Here is a 20,050-nt window from a genome sequence, read left to right on the forward strand (position 1 = left end):
CCTAAGTAGGATAGCTTTTAGCTACTGGTGCCACGAACAGAAACACAGGCAGACTAAATTGGTTTTGAAACTATTTGAAAACACGTTATTTTTAGAAGAGTGTAGATTAAGCCTCTCAGTTCTTTTCTAAGAAGATACTGCACCAGTCTCCCAGAGGGTTAGCCCCTTCCTATTTTGGAAATAAATTTAACACTACTCTTCCTTTGGGTGAGTAAAAAGGGTACGAGCTTTTACGCTGCTGAGCTTGACATTAAAAATATCCCAGGCATTTTATGACATAGCAACCTCTCTGTTTTTGCTTTATTTTATAATGTTGTGATCTCAAATCTAAATTTGTAACACTGCCGGAGATCTTAGGAATTATGAGGAAATTATTTCAATCCCTTTAAACTTTCCCAGACAGCAAATTTCTCTCCATATAAGGCAAACCAAGAAGAAAGCAGCGTCAAGTTACAGGAGTTCAGCCGCTGCCGTGACTTACCTTGGTTTTGTCCAGGCACGCGCACAGACCAGTCGTGAGCAAGTGCACCCTGACCACCACCGGCCGGCCAGGGAGGGGGCCTGGCTTCCTCTCTGCATCCTCAGAGCAGGAAAGGGCCTGGCCACCAGAGGTGCCCAGCACTAGAAGAGACGCTTTCCTAGGGACTCAGCTGGTCCCGTGTACACACAGAAGGGCAAACACTCGGGCTCATGAGCAGGCAGGCGGGACTCTAGAGGAGGAAGCAGTGGGTACACTCTGCAGAGGGGCGGCAGTGCTCTGCTCAGCTGAGGCCTATGCAGGAGGCACTCACTGGAGGCCGCGTGCTCTGCTCCGTGCCCTCTGAACATCCGGGAACCCACCCGAGGATAATGCAGCATCACTGTCCCTCCATCTGGAGAAGGAGGCCCAACCCACACTTTGCAGCTTTTTGTAATATCTTGTTAAAAAAAAAAAAAAAAAACTCCATGAATAACTAAGACATTTAGTTCTACAAGGACATTTTAGAGGGATCAATCATCTCTATTAGGACATGGGCAATAAAACCCTCTGGAATTGACAAATTTGCAGAAATCAGCTGCTGACTAATATGCTGCTTCTTGTAATCCATAAAAATGGAAGCTTTCTCTTTTTTTTTGGTGTATCATGCTAATGTCTCAAGGAAGAAAGATTCACAGTCCCTGTCATGAACCATAAATACTAAGGGGCTTTGAGGGATGGAAGAAAGAAAAAGATGAATGTGATATTGCTGATGATGGATGTACCAAAAAGGGCATTCAGTTACAAATAAATATAAGCTCTCTGGGTGGAGATGCATGGGTATCAGTAAAATATGCAGATACAAGTTGCAATTATTAGGAAATTTGATATACACAACTAGGTTGAAGGAAAAAAAAATTAAAGATGCATTTATTTCTTTATTTGACTTACAGACTTACAGAAGGGGAGAGAGAGGGAGGGGAAGAGTTCTTCCATCTGCTGGTTTATTCCCTAGGTGGCCACAATGGCCAGGCTGAAGCCAGGAACCAGGAGCTTCATCTGGGTCTCCCATGTGGGTACAGGGGCCCAAGGACTTGGGCCATCTTCCATTGCCTTCCCAGGCCATTAGCAGGGAGCTGGATTGGAAGTGGAGCAGCCAGAGCACAAACCAGTGCCCACAAGGGATGCCAGGGCATCACAGGCAGCGGCTTTACCTGCTATGCCACAATGCCCACCCCTAGGTTGAACAGAATTGATGCCCCTGTAGCTTCCAGTAAGTTTTGCTTTCTTATAACCTCCTATCAGATGTAAATAAAAAATAGGTTTACAGGACTTTAAAAGAACTATAAACCTGGGGCTGTACAAACACTGGTGGAGTTCAGTCCTGGCACCTGGGTATTTCCTAGCCTAAGCCTTCATCTTTTTGAATTACTGATATTTGATGAAGAAAATATCACCACACTAGAAAAAAAATAGGAATAACCTACACTGATACAAGTATTGAAAACCAGATCAGGTGGAGAGACTAAAATTAGGTGAAGTGTATGCATGAACTAGAAGATAATGACAGGTGTTAAAGACTGGTGATAAAATATTCTTGACAAAATTACTTAACAAATATATACAGAAAATGGCAATTATTCACAAAAGGGAAGTAGCAGCCCAAAGCAAAGCAAAGCAAAGCAAAAAACCCAATGAGCCGCGAGTATCTGAAACAACTTGAAGGGAGAGTAACAGCTAAGCCACCCCAGACCCGACAAGAAGAATTAGTAAGGGCTGAACCTTACAAATGGAACTGGGAACCCCAGAAACATCCCACAGGCGAAAAAACACCCAAACACATCTCCTTGTCTTTACGTTTCCTTTTCTATTCCTCACTTCCAGCCATATTCTAAACATGCTAGGTGTGTCCGAATTTAGACTATTTTATGAACCCCACAAATACTTGGCTTCTAGTCCTTCTTTGCTTTTGCTATTTTTCTTGGGGTACAACAAAATATCCAGTTAACACTCTGGAAGGAACACAGTAAGCCTGCACTTGTGGGAGGAGCCACACAGGGACATTCTCTTCCCCTGCTCTGAATCCAGGACCCCCCAACCCTGAGTGCCGTGATGGGCTTTTGTAAATGGAGGCGACAAGCAGAGAGGTGACTCGAACCCTCTGTGCTCCCTCCTCTGCCCCCTGCAACTTTTGGGTTCCTTACAAAGTCCAGTCTCAGTCGTCCCTAAGCCCCTGTTGAGTTGCCCAATGCTGAGAAGGGAGGGGGCTGTCCAGCCCAGCCAAGGTGCTGACAGCTGGAAAAGGAAAGGCGCCACGGGGGAGAGAAATGCCAGGCCAGGGAGCCCTGCTCTGCTGGTAGAAATATGCACAGTGATGAGCTGAAGCCCCAAGGAAGGAAGAGAAGAAAGCGATTTTCTCAACCGTTCCTGACAGCGTCCATTTCGAACAAAGAAAAAAGAAGAAACAGTAAATGAAAATTTTCCTATCAAGGGATGAAAATTAGAATCTACTTCCCTGTTTTGGAAGATCTTAAATGCTGAGATTGGAGCTGTCCTCCAAACTTGGTTTTGGAAACACCTGTTATTAAAACAAAGAAAAAAAAAAGTGGCACCACCAGCCAAGAAGGGCAGAGTTCACTAAAAGTGGGAATTGAGTGGGATTCGGGGCCTGGCACGGGGGCAGGCTGGGGCAGGCCTGGGCAGAGGGAGCAGCGCAGGCTTCCTCGGTAGAGCACAGGGAAGGTTTGATCGTGACTTCCCAGATGCTTTCTCTCTCGGAAATCCTACTGCTTTTCCATGGGAAATACTCCTGTCCACAGCAGTTGGGCACAGAAGAGACTCCCAGGAAATGACAGGAAAAAGTGTCACCTGTCCTCACAGCTCAAGTGGCACAAAGCAGGGAAGAAAAGGCATTTGGAAGAGGCTGTTTGGTAAGACCACTTTGAAAATAAGAAAAGAACATCGTTCATTTCTTCAGGGGAAGAGGTCCAGGAGCATAAACACATTTCTGTTTTTCCATGCAAATGCAATGCCATCATGTTTAGATAAGCTTTTTCTTTTTTAAGATTTTATTTATTTATTTGAGAAGTAGAGTTACAGACAGTGAGAGGGAGAGACAGAGAAAAAGGTCTTCCATTCTCTGGTTCACTCCCCAAATGGACACAATGGCTGGAGCTGGGCCGATCTGAAGCCAGGAGCCAGGAGCTTCTTCTGGGTCTCCCACATGGGTGCAGGGGCCCAAGGACTTGGGCCATCTTCTACTGCTTTCCAGGCCATAGCAGAGAGCTGGATTGGAAGTGGAACAGTCTAGACTTGAACCAGTGCCCATATGGGATGCCGGCACCTCAGGCGGCAGCTTTACCGGCCATGCCACCACGGCAGCCCCTAGATAAACTTTTAAGAAAGCACCTGAAATTACTATTATGGGCACTAATAAGAAAGTTAACAGTGTAAAAGCTTTGAGTGAGTTAAAGAACTAAACAGAAAGGCTGGTACAAAATGTATTAAGCAGTTTGACCCAGGTTCTCAAGGGAATGTGACTGTAGTATGTGTGTACAGGTGTTTGACAGGGACAAGGGACTGCACACAGCTTCAAAGAACAGAGATCACCCATGGGCAGGTAACTGAGAATACAAGCCAACGAATGCTTGTGATGTCCCCCAAGGAAGCTGGAAGCAGAGGTAGACCTCTGTCAGGCAGGAGACTGTAGGCAAGACCCTGAACCTTGCTGGGCTCAGTTTTCTCATTTCTAAAACAGAAATGGAATTGTAACTGCCTTGTTCAGTTTTCTGAAAGCCTTTTAAAATGCATGTACAAGTAAACAGTATACACATGGAGTAAGATGTTTGAAAGAAAGAGAGCCTGTTCAAAGTTGAGATGATCTGGCCAAGCTTTCCCAAAGGTGGGGTCTTAAGTCCCAAAGAGGTGGGCCACAGGGAAGTCCAGTGATGGGCAATGAGGGGGACAGCAGGTGGTGGACCTGCTACTGAGCTACTACTGGGGCTTCCAATGAGTGAGGAACTAGGGAATGCCAGAGAGCAAGGGAGCTAGAGTTGAAGACACAGGCAAAGTCGGAAAGAGAAGGAGGAAGACAACACGATGCTTGTGGTAAGATGTTCAAAGAACTCAACAAGTGCATGATGACAACATATGACTTTCAGATGTACACCCTGAAGTTTCTTCTTGGGATGTTTAAAAGGTCCACTGACTGTTGAGGCAAACATCTGGCATATACTGGATTGGTTGGGCTCAAGTTGCAACTCTACCCTGATTCTAGGTTCCTGCTAATGTGTACCCTGGGAGGTAGCAGGTGATAGCTCAAGTAGTTAGGTCCCTGTAATCCATGTGGGAGACCTAGATGGAGTTATTAGCTCCCCGCTTCAACCTGGTCCAGCAGGAGCCACTGGGGCATTTGGGGAATGCCAGGGGATTGGATAGCTTTCTTTGTCTCTCTGCCTCTCAAATGAATTAAAAAAAAAAAAAAAAAAAGGATAATAATGTGTAAACCAACTAATAGGTGAAGATTTCTTTTAATCCAACTACAACATTTCAAAAGGCAGTTCTACAGTATGATGTACCCTTCAATGGCAGCTTAACTGCACGCACACACATACACACACACACACATAGCCCCAGGACAAATATGCTATTGTTAAAATTTGGAAAACTGTTCAGTTGTGTTTTACCTGCAACCTATTTTTTTAAAAACCCAACCATCTCTGTTCAGAAATCTTGAGTATATGCTAATGAAAAATAAAAAAATCAGCCTACATTAGAAAAGTAGGCAAAGAACTCTTCCTTCTGGTAAAGATACTTGAAGGGAAAAGGCTGTAGTACAGAATACATTTAGCCTGGGAAATTTCTAGTTTCAGTAAAAACCTACCACACGGTGTGCCCTCTACCAGGAACAAGTGACAGCTGCGTAGCACAGAGAATGTCTGCAATGTCACGTCCTAGGCTGCCGGGTCACGTAACTTATTAAACTTATAAACCACACTATATTTTGCAGGAATACTAAAGACATCTTTATTCTGGCTATAAAAGCAGGAATTCACGTAATTTAAACATAGCCCAAGTAACTAGGGAAACAAACTATTCAGCCATTCAAGCTTGTTTAGTGCTGCCGTTGACAGGGAAGGAGTAACTAGGCTGTAATTCTTACAGAATAATACATGGAAAATAACCTGTAATTAGTATCATTCTAGGACGAAATGTAGGTAGTTTAAAGTTTGCTACTCGCTAATAGTATAAACAAATAAAAAGACAAATTATTTTCAAGCGTTTTGGAAGTAACTTCATCAGGAGAATTTGCTTTCAATTAACGTGTCAATTAAAATTATTCTCATCTTCTCATTAAGTGAGGAAAATGCACCTGTCCGGGGCACTAAAATATAATAAAACAACACTTAAAATGTGTCAGGTTTACAAGCAGAACTCGTCTATAATTTTAAAATGATTTCTTTTTGTTTTCAAACAACTGGTTTAATGACTTTGGTTGGGTACAACATGTGATCCTATTGCTGTCTCTCTAGTGCGGTCGTTAAGAGGGAGGGGAACAGCTACTCCAGTCACCTGAAGGGAGACATGCTGCAGAGCACCAAAGATGCTGAGGGAACAGAGAGACAGAAGGGAGGGGGGCCGAGGTTCTAGTCCGTGCACTAAGAGTCATGGCAATGGCAACAGAAAGCACAGCTTCTTTGGAAGACAGTGAGGCAGCTTCTTATGAAGCTAAACACACACCTGCCACAGGATGCTGCTGCCCTACTCCTAGATATTTACCCAAGAGAAATGAAGTGGGTACTTCCACGCAAAGGCCTGTTCATAGTGCTTTTATTTGCTATGGCCCTCATCTAGAAACAATCCAAGCATCCATCAGCCAGTGAATAAGGTATATCCATGAAACGGAAGGCTACTCTACCACTGAAAGGACAAGATCAATATCATAACATGCGTAGTAACTCTCAAAATAATCACCTGTTGAATGAAAGAAGTCAGACAAAAATGAATATATACTGTATGACTCTACTCCATGTTAATTTTAGAGAGTGTAAGATAATCTACAGTATAAAAACCAGATCAATGATTGAGCAGAGGCAAGATGGGGGCATTACAAAGGGATGTGAGAATACTTTTGGGGGTGCTGGGTATGTTCATTATCTGGATTTAGGTGATGGTTTCACGGGCATCTCAAAATTCATGCATATGCCATACATATGACTCACATTAGTCAAAACTTATCAAAATATAATTGATTTCAGTTGATAGTATGCCAATTATACTTCAATGCAACTATATTTAAAGAGTCACAAAGAGAAAAAAAGGGACTGAGTTCCCAGAGACTGACAGAATAGGCTAAGCATGGAGGAGCAGAAGAAGAGCCCTCAGAAAAACTATGCAGAGCCTGTGACATGGCATTGTAAGTTAAGCAGCTTCTTGCAAAAGCCGACATCCCATATGAGCACCAGTTCTTTGAGAAGGCAGCAGGGAATGCTCCACTTCCGATCCAGCTCCCTGCTAATGCACCTGGGAAAGCAGCAGAAGATGGCCCGAGTGCTTGGGCTCCTGCATCCACATGGGAGACCTGGAAGAAGCTCCTGGCTTCAGTCTGACACAGCCCCTGTGTTGAGACCATTTGGGGACTGAACCAACGGATAGAAGACCTTTCCCTGGTCTGTCTCTCTCTCTCTCTCTCTCTCTCTCTCTCTGTAACTCTGCCTTTCAAATAAATTTAAAAAATATTTCAATTTAATTAAAAGAAAAACCATGGAGAAAAAGAGGTGAAACAGTATTCCACTTAGGAAAAGGAGGACACTGAGGCAGGGAGTTCTCCAATTCTACTTAAAGAAGTCCCAGGAACAGGAAGGATTGTGATGCAGGGAAACACCAAGGTCTTAGAGAAGCAGAAGAGAAGAGAAAGTCTACTGTTGGGGGCCAAACAGGGAAACTTGAACAGAAGCTCCTGGTTTTCCCCAAGACAATCCAAGCCAGCTCACCAGAGTCTGAGTAAGCAAGGAGGTAGGAATTGCGTCTGAACAAAGACATCAAAGGCCCTGATATGCAGAATCCTTCTTCCCTCTGTGGATGGCCCGTGAGACAAGCAGGACTGTTCACAGGGACACTGGACAGGGCAGGATGCCCAGGAGCAGGGCCACCCACCTGGAGGAGGGTGTCTCTGGCAGTAGTCTGGGTTGGTGGGTGGAACCTCTCACCCTCTCTGCGTAAGCCAAGCATTTGTGCCAGGCACAATGTGAGTTACTGTGAGTTGCACAGACCTGCTGCTCTGGGGGTTGGGCCACCTGGGGTGACACAGGCCTGTCACGGTGCCCCCAGAGAAGGCAGCATGGAATGGAGTCACCAGAGTGTGTGCTTCAGGGCTCCTCGGGTCCCCTCTGAGCTCTGACAGTTCCAGACAGCATCTGGGCTCCAAAGGAGAGATTAAGTTGCTCAAACTCATCACAAGGTAGAGGTTGGCCTGAGGTTTATTTATTTATTTATTTATTGACAGGCAGAGTGGACAGTGAGAGAGAGAGAGAGACAGAGAGAAAGGTCTTCCTTTGCCTTTGCCGTTGGTTCACCCTCCAATGGCCACCACGGCTTGCGCACCGCACTGATCCAAAGGCAGGAGCCAGGTGCTTCTCCTGGTCTCCCATGGGGTGCAGGACCCAAGCACTTGGGCCATCCTCCACTGCACTCCCGGGCACTTGGGCCATCCTCTACTGCACTCCCGGGCCATAGTAGAGAGCTGGCCTGGAAGAGGGGCAACCGGGACAGAATCCAGTTCCCCGACCAGGACTAGAACCCGGTGTGCCGGCGCCGCAGGCGGAGGATTAGCCTATTGAGCCCGGCGCTGGCCTGGCCTGAGGTTTTAAATCCCACCCACTCACTGTGGATTTTCAATCTTTGCCTCACTCTGCCTGGATTAGGGCCAGCTGACATCTGACACGGTTGAGGCCTCAGTCTTCCTTTGGAGAGTGACATGGCAGTGGTGAGGAAGAGTGGGCCCCGTGCTCCGCGGAACTCAGCGCTGTGCTATGGAAAACAAAACAAAGCTGCCCGTGAGCAGAGGCAGTCCTGGGATTTCAATCCCGCCCCAGTGCCTCTCTGCTTCATCCTAAGGAACCGGTCATCAGGAAATCCTTTGTTATTTCAGGAAAGTGGGCGCTCCTACTTCTCACTTCAAGTTGTTTTACCACTAAAGAGAGAAAAACACATGTTCTTGTGCCAGAAGCAAGGTCAAAACCCTTTCCATTGCTTTTTCACTGAGCTCTTGGGCAAATCACTTACCCTTCCTGGACCTGTTTTCTCAACTATAAAACAAGGGGGCCAGATTGAAAATGGGGCGTGTGCGACTTACAAAACTCCCTCTCTCCCTTCCTCCTCTTTCCTCCCTTCCCCACACATCTGAAAGTCTACTACTTTCCAGGCACTAGACTGTAGCAATGAAAAGACAGGCAAGATCCCTTCACCTCAATTTCAGAAAGACCGCAAACAAGGAGAATGGCGCAAGCCAATGTCAGGGGGTGACAAGCACTAGGAAGACAACACACAGGAGTCCTGGTCTGGGTGGAGTGCTGGTACTTTACCAGGCCAGAAGCAACCTCTCTGAGCTGGCAAGAGGTGAGCTGATCTGCAAGGCAGAGATGGCAAGCACAGTTAACATCAAGCGCAAAAGCCCTAAGGTGGAGGGGGCGGAGAAGTTCTCTTGATGAAGAAAAACTACCCCTTCATCTGCTCTCCCCCTCCTCCTGGTATGCATGACAGCCTCCTAGGTGTATTTATACACACCATTTTAAAGAACAGCAAAAAACACATGTGCTTTAACAATGCCCTCAAGACAGGCCTTGTCTTCTACACGGCTCCTTCGCTAGCCTCAGATTTTCTGCACTCATCATTGTACAATCTCCCGTCCTTTTTTTTTAAATCAGTGGTTTTCAAACTTTTCTGACAGCACTCCATAGTGAGAATTAAACTTCATATTGTGACCCAAAACAAAACCGCCACGCTCAAGGAAGGAAAGTATCACTATAGTCTTAGAAATCTGTATTGAACTACATTAAACCTGTTTTCTTTATATTAAAAAAATAATAAATTTTTAAAAATCCACCAAGCTTATCGTGACCAGGTGGCAGACATGGTAGTATGGTAGCCCACTCTTATTTCTCTACCTTAAATGCTAAGGTGATTTCACAGGTAACTGAAGTCTGAAACACACATTTTAAACCAATGTAGACTAGCAGTTTCATTCAGACACAAACTCAAATATGGGAAAGTTTGATATTAACTGCCCCCATTTTCCTATTCACAGACTTGCTTTAAAGCCATGGAACAGGGTTGGCACTGTGGTGTAGAGGGTAAAGGTGCCACTTGCAGTGCTGGCATCCCATACAGGTGCCAGTTCGAGTACCGGCTGCTCCACTTCCGATCCAGCTCTCTGCTGTGGTGTGGGAAGGCAGTGGAGGATGGCCCAGATCCCTGCATGGAAGACCCTGGAGAAGCTCCTGGCTCCTGGCTTTGGATTGGCGCAGCTCCAATCATTGTGGCCATCTGGGGAGTGAACCAGCAGATGGAAGGCCTCTCTCTCTCTCTCTCTCTCTCTCTGCCTCAGCCTCTCAGTAACTCTGCCTTTCAAATAAAATTATTCAATTTGAAAGTTAAACAGAAAGAGAGAGAGAGAGAGAGAGAATGAGAGAGAGAGAGGCCTTCCATCTGCTGGTTCACTCCCCAATGGCCGCAATAGCTGGAGCTGTTCTGATCCGAAGCCAGGAGCCAGGAGCCAGGAGCTTCCTCCAGGTCTTCCATGCAGGTGCAGGGGCCCAAGGACTTGGGCCATCTTCCACTGCCTTCCCAGGCCACAGCAGAGAGCCTGATCAGAAGTGGAGCAGCCAGGTCTTGGACCGGCATCCACATGGGATGCTGGTGCTTCAGGCCAGGGTGGTAACCCACTGCACCACAGTGCTGGCCCCAATATATAAATCTTTTTAAAAAAAAAAAAAAAAGCTACGGAACCTGTGGAAGAAACATCCGGAGTGGGGTGGGGTGGGAGGAAGAAATCCAAACATGCTAACGGTTCAGTAGGTGAGGAAGACTGACCAAAAAAGGAAAGAGTCCTTTCTTCACAATAACAAGAGAAGAGGTGTGTGTGTGTGTGTGTGTGTGTGTGTGTGTGTGTGTGTGGTGAGGGGCTGGCAGGGGTCTCTCAGGGAAGTCGTTGCCTTTAAGGTCCGGGAGGAGAGGCCGCCTGTATTCCCACCTCCCCTCACCAGAGTGAGGACCCACAGGGACACAGGAGTAACTGCTGCCCTGAGAACCACAGGGGGTAACAAGTGAATGTTTCTCTTCCTGAATGTTTCCCTTCCTAACTTTTGTCACCATGACAAAGCCTAACTTTGCACAGACTTGTATGGGCAATTACTGCACTTTCTTGGAATGTGGAAAGGCCGTGGAGAGGAAGTCCTGTGTCAGGTCCAGGGAGGTTAAGGAGGTATTTTTCTCAGGCAGTACAGAGGAAAAGGATGTTTTTTCTATCACAAGGTACATACAAGACATCACAGTGGCTATAATGGAAAGATTCTATGTCTGTTCATGGCCATGGTAAACTTCCAACAGCTGGGATTAAAATGAATGCGTTAATTTAACAGGTAGTTTCTCCAGGGACACTAACCAGTGGGCTCGCCAGCCAAGGGCTCCCAGAGAAGCCAAGCCAATTTCTTGTAAAAACGCAGTTACCATCCTCACCCTTAAAGTCAGAAGTGCACGCACCCAATTTCCAGGAGCCCTGGGGCCGCGGAGCCAGGGAAAAATTACACCTGCAAGGCAAGCATTTTCCCATCCTGCTGCACAGCTGTCCCACACCCAGCACCGCTCATTTAAACCGTGCCCCCAGGCCCCATTTAGGAACATCATTAACGACTTCAAACTACAACTGTTGCTTTATCTCCAAACAATGATAAATGAGGGAGCTACACTCGTGATGCTTTTAAGTCATTTATCTGCTTTCCTCTCCGGGGCAAAAAAAGATCTCGAGACAAGAAGGAACCTGCCAGGGCTTCTTATTAGGGATGCAGCCCTTCGTCCCCGCACCGTCTGGCACTCCTGAACCGAGGCAGTAGCCTCCAGGAAGGAACTGTAAGTGGCTCCGTTATCAAGGAGGGAGTGAGTCAGGCGACACCAGCAGGGACCCCGTCCCTCATCCTGGCAGCCCAGTTCATCCAGCTCCCCCAGGGTCAACAATAGCCCAGGTTCCGCAGGAAGGGAAGTCTTAGGGGAGGGCGGTCAATCCATCCAAAGACAGGAGCAGCCGCTCAAACGCGACATGGAGCAAATCTTGGGGCCAGAGCGGAGGTGCGAGCAGGCGACTGCGTGCGTGTGCACAGGGGCAGCCTAGCTATGGGCGAGACATCAGCGGCAAGGAAGGGAGAGCCACCACGATCGACAAAGCCACAACTATTACGACTGGAAATCTCCCACGCAGGCGCTGGCTTCCGTGCCAAAATCTCCCCGGATTTATTTTCAGGCAAGTGACTCACAACCTCGTCTCCACAAGTAATTCCATCAAAATGAGTCGCCGCTTCCACTAGCCCGACTTTCCGCTGCCCTCTGGGCTGTCCCTCCCTCCTCCCCACCCATCCTGCCAAGCCAGACAGCTCCCAGACCGAGACAGCGTACCCCAGGGGCGCCGAAGGCAGGCTTCCCGCCCTCCCCCGGGGGGGAAGGATGAATGGGGCCGCGAGCTGCGCGCGGGGCGTGTGCGCGAGCGCGCGCGTGGGCACGCACCCCGGCCAACTTACGGAGGTGGAGTTGGTCCTTGCCTGGCTCTGGTTCCGCACCTCCTGCTCCCGGAACTGCAACCCCGCCAGATGCTTCTCCAGCGCCTCCCAGTCCATAGGGGGCACCGGGGGCTCTTCGGGGACGCAGGTCCCGCTGTCCGGAGGCTGGCCGCAAAGCCCCCCCGCCGCTGGGCCCCGGCCGCCGCGCCGGCCCCCTGCCGGCTGGGGTTTCTGGATAGCCCGGCGGGGGCCCCGGGAGCCGCTCAGCCGGCTGGCCACCACCACGTTGCCATTGTGCCTGAGGTCCTGAGGGTCGTGCGCGTGGAGGTTGCCGTTGGGCATCGGGGGCGGCATTGCGGTGGTGGCGCTCCTGCCCCCGCAGCCGCCGCCGCCGCCGGTCCTGGCGCTCACGTCCCCCGGCTCCCGGGCCGGACAGCGGTCATCCCGGTACCCTCGCTCGTCCTCCTCTTCCTCCTCCTCCACGTCCTCCTCCGGCGCCCACTCATCAATCACCTTCTTCTGGTAGACCGGAAAGGGCTCCTCATAGTCCTCCAGGGCAGACACCAAGTCCAGACTGCCCCCCGGCGACGACGAGGATTTGCACTCGGAGCAAGGGGTCACTTTGGTGGAGTTGGACTGCGAACTGGCGCGGCTGCTGCTGCTGCTGCTGCTGCTGCTGCCGGCGTCACTGCCTAGATCCATCCCATCCTCTCGGTAATCCTGGGGGGAGGAGGCAGAGAGTGAGCCGCCGGGCCGAGCCTGCTCCGGCCGCCCGCCGCCCTCCGCCCGCCGCGAACGCCCCGGGCCCCGCGCCCGCCCGGTCCAAGGTGCGTCCTCCCGGGAGGCCTGGGAGCGGGAGACCGCACCAGCCCGAGGCGTCCCTGCTGCCCGGCCTCCCCTCCCACACCCAGACTTCCTGCGGGAAACTAACCCTCAAATTAGCCAAGGGGAGCCCAGCCACGGCGCGCACACTTTTCATACGCGGAATCCCGGCGCGCGCGCGGACTTTGTTTTAACCATTTTGCGCCAGGCGCGCCCCTGCACCCCGCCCCGAGGATTCTCCGAGAATCAGACACTTTCCCAGAGAATCCGAATTCCCGGGGCGGGGGGGGGGGGGGGGGGGAGGCGGGAACCCAGAAGATGGTGGGCGGCTACTAATTTCGCACCTCGCTCGCGGCTCCGCGACCACCCCCACCTGGCCCCGCCCCGCCCCGCCCCGCGGCCGCGGGGAGCCGGCTCGGCGAGCTTTACTTTCTAAGGAGCCGCAGGCACCAGCGGGCTCCCTCCCGCCTCCGCGCCGCCCCGCCGGCCCCGCCTCCTGCCCGCCCCGAGCCTCGGGTGGGGGCCGCGCGGGGCGGGTGGTCCCCCGCTTCGCCTCCCCCGGAGGTGTGTCGGCCCGCGTGCCCGGAGCCCTGCAGGCGCCGCGGCCGCCGCCGCCGCCCTGGGGGAGGGAGGACGCGCCTGCCTGCCGAGCGGCGGAGCCGGTCCCGCCACCGAGCATGCCCAGAGGCTGCCGGGCGCGGCGCAGTCCGATCCCGGATTTCGCGGTCGCCGGCTGGAGCTGGAAGCCGGGCTGGCATGGGCTGGAGAGGCCGGGGAAAGGCCGGCCGGCAGGGGGCCGGGCTGCTTGCGGAGTAGACACAGCCACTTCGCCAGGGCTGTCCCTTGGGGAGGGTGGTGCGTTTCCGCCCCAGACACTCCCGTTCGCTGGCCGCGCCTCAAGGCCTCTCTGCAGGGCTCATTTACCCGGCGGCCGCTCCTGGCACCCCGAAGCGCGGGGCCCGGCGCCTCCTAACCCACGCGGCCGTGCCCGGGTGACCTCCTAAAGGACCTTCCGCCCCCGTACACATACACTGCCCAGGCGGGAGCCCGAGTGACGTGGGCTCGATGGTCAAGCACCATCATTTCCCTCCCACCTTCTTCCTCCCCTCCACCGCCCGGCTCCAGTCGCCTCGCCGATCCCTTTTCCAAGTTTACACTGTGGGTGGGACCTGTTGCTTTAGCTCAGGTCTCCATCCTCCCTCCGGACTGCACGCTGAGGATGACCTCAGAGAGGTGCGTGTTTGGGGCGAGGAGAGAGAAATGTTCGAGGCGGCTGGTCGGCAGGGCGGTGGAGGTCTTCCACCACCTGCCATGGAAACCTTGAGGGAGGGGAAGAGGCGAATATCCCGGTGCTCCTGGCACACTCGCGGGCTTTGCTTCCTTTTTTTTTTTTTTTTTTTTTTTCCTAGTTACTGAGTCAAGGACCCTGTACTGGGTTTTTCGAAAGCACACGCGGGTTTGCCTGAGTTTGCGTGAAGTGAAAAGACACCAAGGCTTGGAAAACGCGGAAGGATCAACAGGACGCCTTTGAAAAATGAAGCGTTTTCTGGGATGGAGTTTCACCTGAGAGACTGGGACGCTGGGAAATGGGAAATGCCCTCCTCTTCTGCAGCGATTACATAGAATAGACCCCACCTTACACTGTGAGGAAAGGCAGTTAGAGGAACAGCCGGAGTGGGCCTGTTAGTAGTTATTCCCAGTACTTTCTAGCTGGAACTAAGCCACCACCCTGCTTGGCACACTCCAGACAGAGGCACAGGGGAATGCTTGGGATTCCTCAGTGGGGAGTGACTGCCACCCTGACAATTCTTCCAGGCCCCAGCAGGGATTTGGTGCAGAGACCCTTTGTTCAAGTCATTCCGATGAGGCCTATCTTTCCTCCTCTAAGTAGGGCTGAGACAGGGAAGATAAGCCAACCTCTTAAGTGTCTGCAGGCAACAGTCTCATGAATAGCAGGAAAAGAGGCTTTCTGGTCTGGTCAGTTCTGCATAACAGGACCAGACCATGGTGACTTAAAGTGTCCTTGGTTTATGGTAACATCTGCAAACAGCTTGCATCATCTCCAAATCTGGCTTGGTTCTGAGGTTGCTCTGGAGCCCTGGCTGCCACCCTGGATGGGGGGTGGGAGGGGTGGAAGGTAGCAGGTGGAGTTGGCAAAGGTGTGGGTAGGAAGCAGCTCATGCTGGGAACAAGGCAGCTAGTTCTGAGATCCTTGTGTGACCTGGCAAGGCTTAGGTCAGAAGTAGCTTCCTGCTCTGGGCAGGACACAGGTAGATAAGTGTTGACCAACTAGGGCATAAAGGAGAGTTGTGGTCCCAATTCAATTTTTAAACTCTGGGGCCTCCCCAGCTAGCCACCCAGACTCCCTCCTGGGCTCCAGCTTATCCCCCTGCTGTCCAGATGGTCTGTGCTCAGGAAATGCAAAATAAGGCCTAAGAAAAACATTTGGCAGGGTAAACCCACTGCCAAAAATGCATGGCATTTCAAAGCCAAATATAAACATCTTTGAATTATCTGTACTTTTAAATTATTTTCTGACCAGATATTCTGGATCAGATAAGAAAGTACCAGGTTTCCCTTTTCCTTTTCTCTGCAAGGTGTTTGGCTAGCTCATTTTCCACCCTTGTTTCCAGCCTGCCATCTCATGCCAAGAACCCTCCCACTTTGGAACAAGAAGCCCTGCCAACTTCTAGGCCAGCAACAGTCTGCAAATACGTCCAGCAGAATGAAAGGATGATTTGCAAAGTGATTGAAAGGTCCTGTCTTACTGTTTACAGGAGTATGTCCTCAAGTTAGGGCCTTGGAACTTTGTCCCTGCTATGGATTGAATGCGATTTGGCTCCTGAACTCATACAGGCATTTAAACTGCACTCATCCAGTTATGGTGTTTAGGAGATGGGTCCAGGGGGAAGTCCTCTGGGCACTGGAAGTGTGTCCTCAGAAGGCAGTTCTCCCAAGAGTGTAAAGGCTGAGTGGGGCTCAGTCTCTGTCTCTGCCCTGCGATCCCCGCCCCTGCCCCCGCCCCCGCCCTGTTGCCATCCACTATCCTCATCACATGCCACACAAATGTGGCTGGCTGATCTTGGACTGTGAACCTCCAGAACCATGAATGAAAACAAACCTCTTTGCTTCATAAGTAGCTGGTTTCAGATATTTTGTTGTAACACTTTATTATTTTTGTAGTATTTATTTATTACAATGACAGAGTCACAGAGAAGAGACACACAGAGAGAAATCTTCTATCCACGGGTTCATTCCCTAGATAGCTACAACAGCCAAGGCTGGGCCGGGCTGAAGCCAGGAGCCAAGAGCTCCATCTGGGTCTCCCACATGGGTGGCAGGGGCCCAAGCCTTGTTATAATGTTTCAGAGCTAACTAATACAGCCTTCTGAAACCTTTGTAAGTTAGACATCAGCAGTGTGAGACAAGTGGCAGTCATCCCAGACCCCTGTTGCACCACCTTCCATCAATTGTTAAAGACCTGTCAATTCCATCTCTCAAATACTCACCATCCTTACCCTAGTCTAGGCCACTGTGTCCTGAAATTACTAAATCATTTCCCAATGAATCCCTGCCCATTCTCCTCTTTGCAGCCAGAGTGGCCTTACAAAAACGGGAATCTGAACAAGTCTCTCGCTTGCTTTATCAGCCTCTCCCTCATTGCCCTTATAGGACCTGCTTCCCAGTCACCCCTAGGTGATTTTGACAATGTTTAACCTATCCTATAAGTCTGCTTAAAAGTCAGTTCTTCCTGGGAGGCTCGGCTGATTCTCTGTTCCTACCCAACTGGATCAGGCAACCTTCCTGTGTGCCCATGACACTCGCTGCATTGTACTGAGATTGCTATTTAATTGCTTCTCTTCCCTTCTAGACTCATAGTAAGAAATCTATTTTATCTGAAGACCCAGGTCACACATATATTATGCAAATATATGTAACTGAGAAAGAAAAAGGTGTATGAAACTTTTTTGTAAAATCCTATTCTAATTCATTTAAAACAACAAAAAAAATTAAACGTGGGGATAAGCTTTAGACACAGCAATTAAGAGAGTGCTTAGGACACCGGCATCCCATATCAGAGTACCTAGGTTGGAGTCCTGGCTCTGCTTCCAATTCCAACTTCCAGCAGGTAATGGTTCAAGTACTTGGTTCCTGCCACCTATGTGGGAGACCCAGTTTGAGTCCCTAGCTCCTAAATTTAGTCTGGCCCAGCTTTGGCTGTTGTAGGCATTTAGGAAATGAATCAATACATAGAAGATTCTCTCTCTCTCTCTCTCTCTCTGTCTCTCTCCCTTTCAAATAAAATGAAAATAAATAAAAACTTAAAAGATAAATAAAATGAAATCTGGTCATACTTCACTACATTGACTTTATAACCCTTAAATAGGTCAGGGCTCCCCGTGAAAAAACACTCTAAATTTCATGTAGTGATGGGCCATTTCCCTCTTGTTCATAGTAACTGCAATGGAATAGAAGCTTAGTAGATATTTCTTGCTGGAATTAATTATATCTAACTCATCTAATCTTCAAGAACCCTGTACAGAAATCATTTTTATCTCCATTTACAGGTAAGAAGGCTGAGAACAGTGGGGTTAAGAAATTTGCCAAATGTCTGAAAACTGGGAGGGTAGGAGGTGGCAGAGCAGGAATTTGAACCTGGGTAGTTTGGACTCAGAATTCTTATTCTTAGTCACTCAGTTAAGTGACTAAGTGGCTCAGTAACTCCTGGTCTTGCCGCACATAGATGGGTTGCCAAGCAAAAATGTCACGGAGGGTCTGCTTACAGCAGCCTCAGACAAGACGTCAGTCTCCTGCACCACATAGGCTCCGTGTGTGTTATCTGTGCCTATACAGAAGAGAAGGCAGCTGGCAAGAGCAGCTGTTCTCCTTTGCTCACATGTGCTGGACTTGCTCAGCCACCACCCAATTCAGCAACTTGGGCAATGCCGTGGTGCAAAGGAAGGGAATGGACCCATCAAGAAATGAAACAGCACAATTTCAGAACCCGCCCTCACCCCTGCCAAACAAATCCTTTAAGAAGGAAGCCACTGTGAGATTGGGGTATGCACTCTATCATCCATAGAACACTGTCTGGATTACTATTTCGAGGGCCAAGGGTAGGGATAAAAACATTGTGTTCAGGGCTCAGTGCTATTTATAGATTTTAATCTGTAAAGGCAACAATTGAGAAAGGGCATGATTGAAATATTTGAGTCATAAAGACTGTAAATAGGTAGGAAAAGATTTACTTGCAAAAACCCCAAACTAATTCTCAAATTATTAGCCCTGACACTGAACCTTCTTTCTCTTGTGGCATTTAGAGTAATAAAGACATGGCTGGCAGAGGGTTTGTATTTCATCTTTATTGCATGAATTACATGCAAGTCACATGCAGTACACAGATGCTTTCCTATTTCATCACCTGAGTGTAACTGCAAGGGGATATTTAACAGCCCTGCGGGGTGAAGTGTCCTGGCTATGAAACATCTGGGCTTTGTTTTGGCCCTGTCTCTAGCTCACTTTATGACCACAGTTTTCTCATAAGGGGGCTAGACTGCATAATCATGGTGGTTGGTAAATAGAATAAATTAAATGAATGAATAAGTTAATGAACTAAAAGGCTTCTTCCAGCCTAAAGAACTTATAGATTTCATCCTACAGAGTATGGGGAATATAGTATAAAATGCCTCTGCATCTTTTCATCACCTTCCCTGTCAGGAGGTACAGTTATTTCCTCTACTAATTCAAAATCAAGGTCTACAGACCTGGCCCTTGGGGCCATCTGGAGAGTGAACCAGTGGATGGAAGATTCAATCTCTCCCCCACCCCCCACTTCCTCTGTCTCTCTGAAAACTCTGCCTTTCAAATGAAAAAATTCATTTAAAAAAATTAAATCCACAAAGGTCTATCTTGTTAGGCAGGTGGGCCCTCTTGGGTGGGTATCATAGCCCCTTCATTTATTTATTTATTTATTTTTTGACAGGCAGAGTGGACAGTGAGAGAGAGAGACAGAGAGAAAGGTCTTCCTTTTGCTGTTGGTTCACCTTCCAATGGCCGCCGCGGCCGGCGCACCACGCTGATCCGAAGCCAGGAGCCAGGTGCTTCTCCTGGTCTCCCATGGGGTGCAGGGCCCAAGCATTTGGGCCATCCTCCACTGCACTCCCTGGCCATAGCAGAGAGCTGGCCTGGAAGGGGGGCAACCGGGACTAGAACCCGGTGTGCGGGCACTGCTAGGTGGAGGATTAGCCTATTGAACCATGGCGCCGGCCTGCCCCTTCATTTTTGTAGGGCCAATGACTTGATCTTAACTTCCCAGTTGGTATGTGTATATATTTTAGAGATAGATCCTCTATACACCTAAAATGATTTTCTGTATGTTGTGATAGTCTAGCAAACCATACATTGTGTATGTTTCCTACATTTTCCTTAATAAAAATAAAATGGTGAAATAGTACTTAAAAGATAGCTCCAGTGAGCTCTTTTCCAAATCCAAAACCTGGACACCCAGCTTGCCAAATATCACAGTGCTTACAGAAATGCAGGGACTGTATGTTTGAAGTGAAGATTAATCCTGGGAAGGGAAGCAGTGCTAACTCTGGCAGAAGGTGGTGTCTTTATCAGAGAAAAGTCACACAGAGGTGTCAGTCAGGACCTCAGCAGATGGCAACATGGGTTGTGTCCTGTACAGTGCCGGGTTGTGAACAGCACAGGAGGCCCCCGCCAGGACAGACCACTTGTGAATGGAGCCCTCTGGAGTTGTGCAATGTACAACCTGCACAATGGTACACAGGGGCTCTGTTGGGATTCAGTTTGTAGGAAATTTGTTCTCTAGTGATGAGTTTTGAGCAGGGAACCTGTTGTTCTTTAACTAATATGGTCCTACCTCAGACTGGATGGCAATGACAAAAATCCAATTATCAAAACTCCTTTGGCCTTCTCCAGAAGATTTTTGCCAGCAATTCTAGGAAATAAATGCCAACCTCTAAGCAACTGCGAGTTTATTTTT

At 49.2% G+C, this 20,050-nt stretch overlaps 1 protein-coding gene across 5 annotated transcripts in view; it reads right to left on the reverse strand.

Annotated features, from left to right (window-relative positions):
- The window catches only part of SCHIP1 (schwannomin interacting protein 1), a 175,923-nt gene that overhangs the window by 130,418 nt on the left and 25,455 nt on the right, over positions 1-20,050 (reverse strand). Inside the window, exons 1-2 of one of the 5 annotated variants that reach the window (XM_070072598.1) lie at positions 13,389-13,483; positions 12,244-12,942 (exon numbers count right to left, since the gene is read on the reverse strand). In XM_070072598.1, coding sequence (XP_069928699.1) covers positions 12,244-12,924 — 681 coding nt within the window. In that variant the 5' untranslated portion in view covers positions 12,925-12,942; positions 13,389-13,483. Of the gene's footprint in view, positions 1-12,243; positions 13,122-13,153; positions 13,316-13,388; positions 13,484-20,050 lie in introns of those variants that run through there. The other 4 variants (XM_070072597.1, XM_008266403.4, XM_008266404.4 and 1 more) reach the window with 4 other exon arrangements.

The sequence above is a fragment of the Oryctolagus cuniculus genome, chromosome 4 (assembly GCF_964237555.1).
Source record: "Oryctolagus cuniculus chromosome 4, mOryCun1.1, whole genome shotgun sequence".
NCBI classification, from domain to species: domain Eukaryota; kingdom Metazoa; phylum Chordata; class Mammalia; order Lagomorpha; family Leporidae; genus Oryctolagus; species Oryctolagus cuniculus.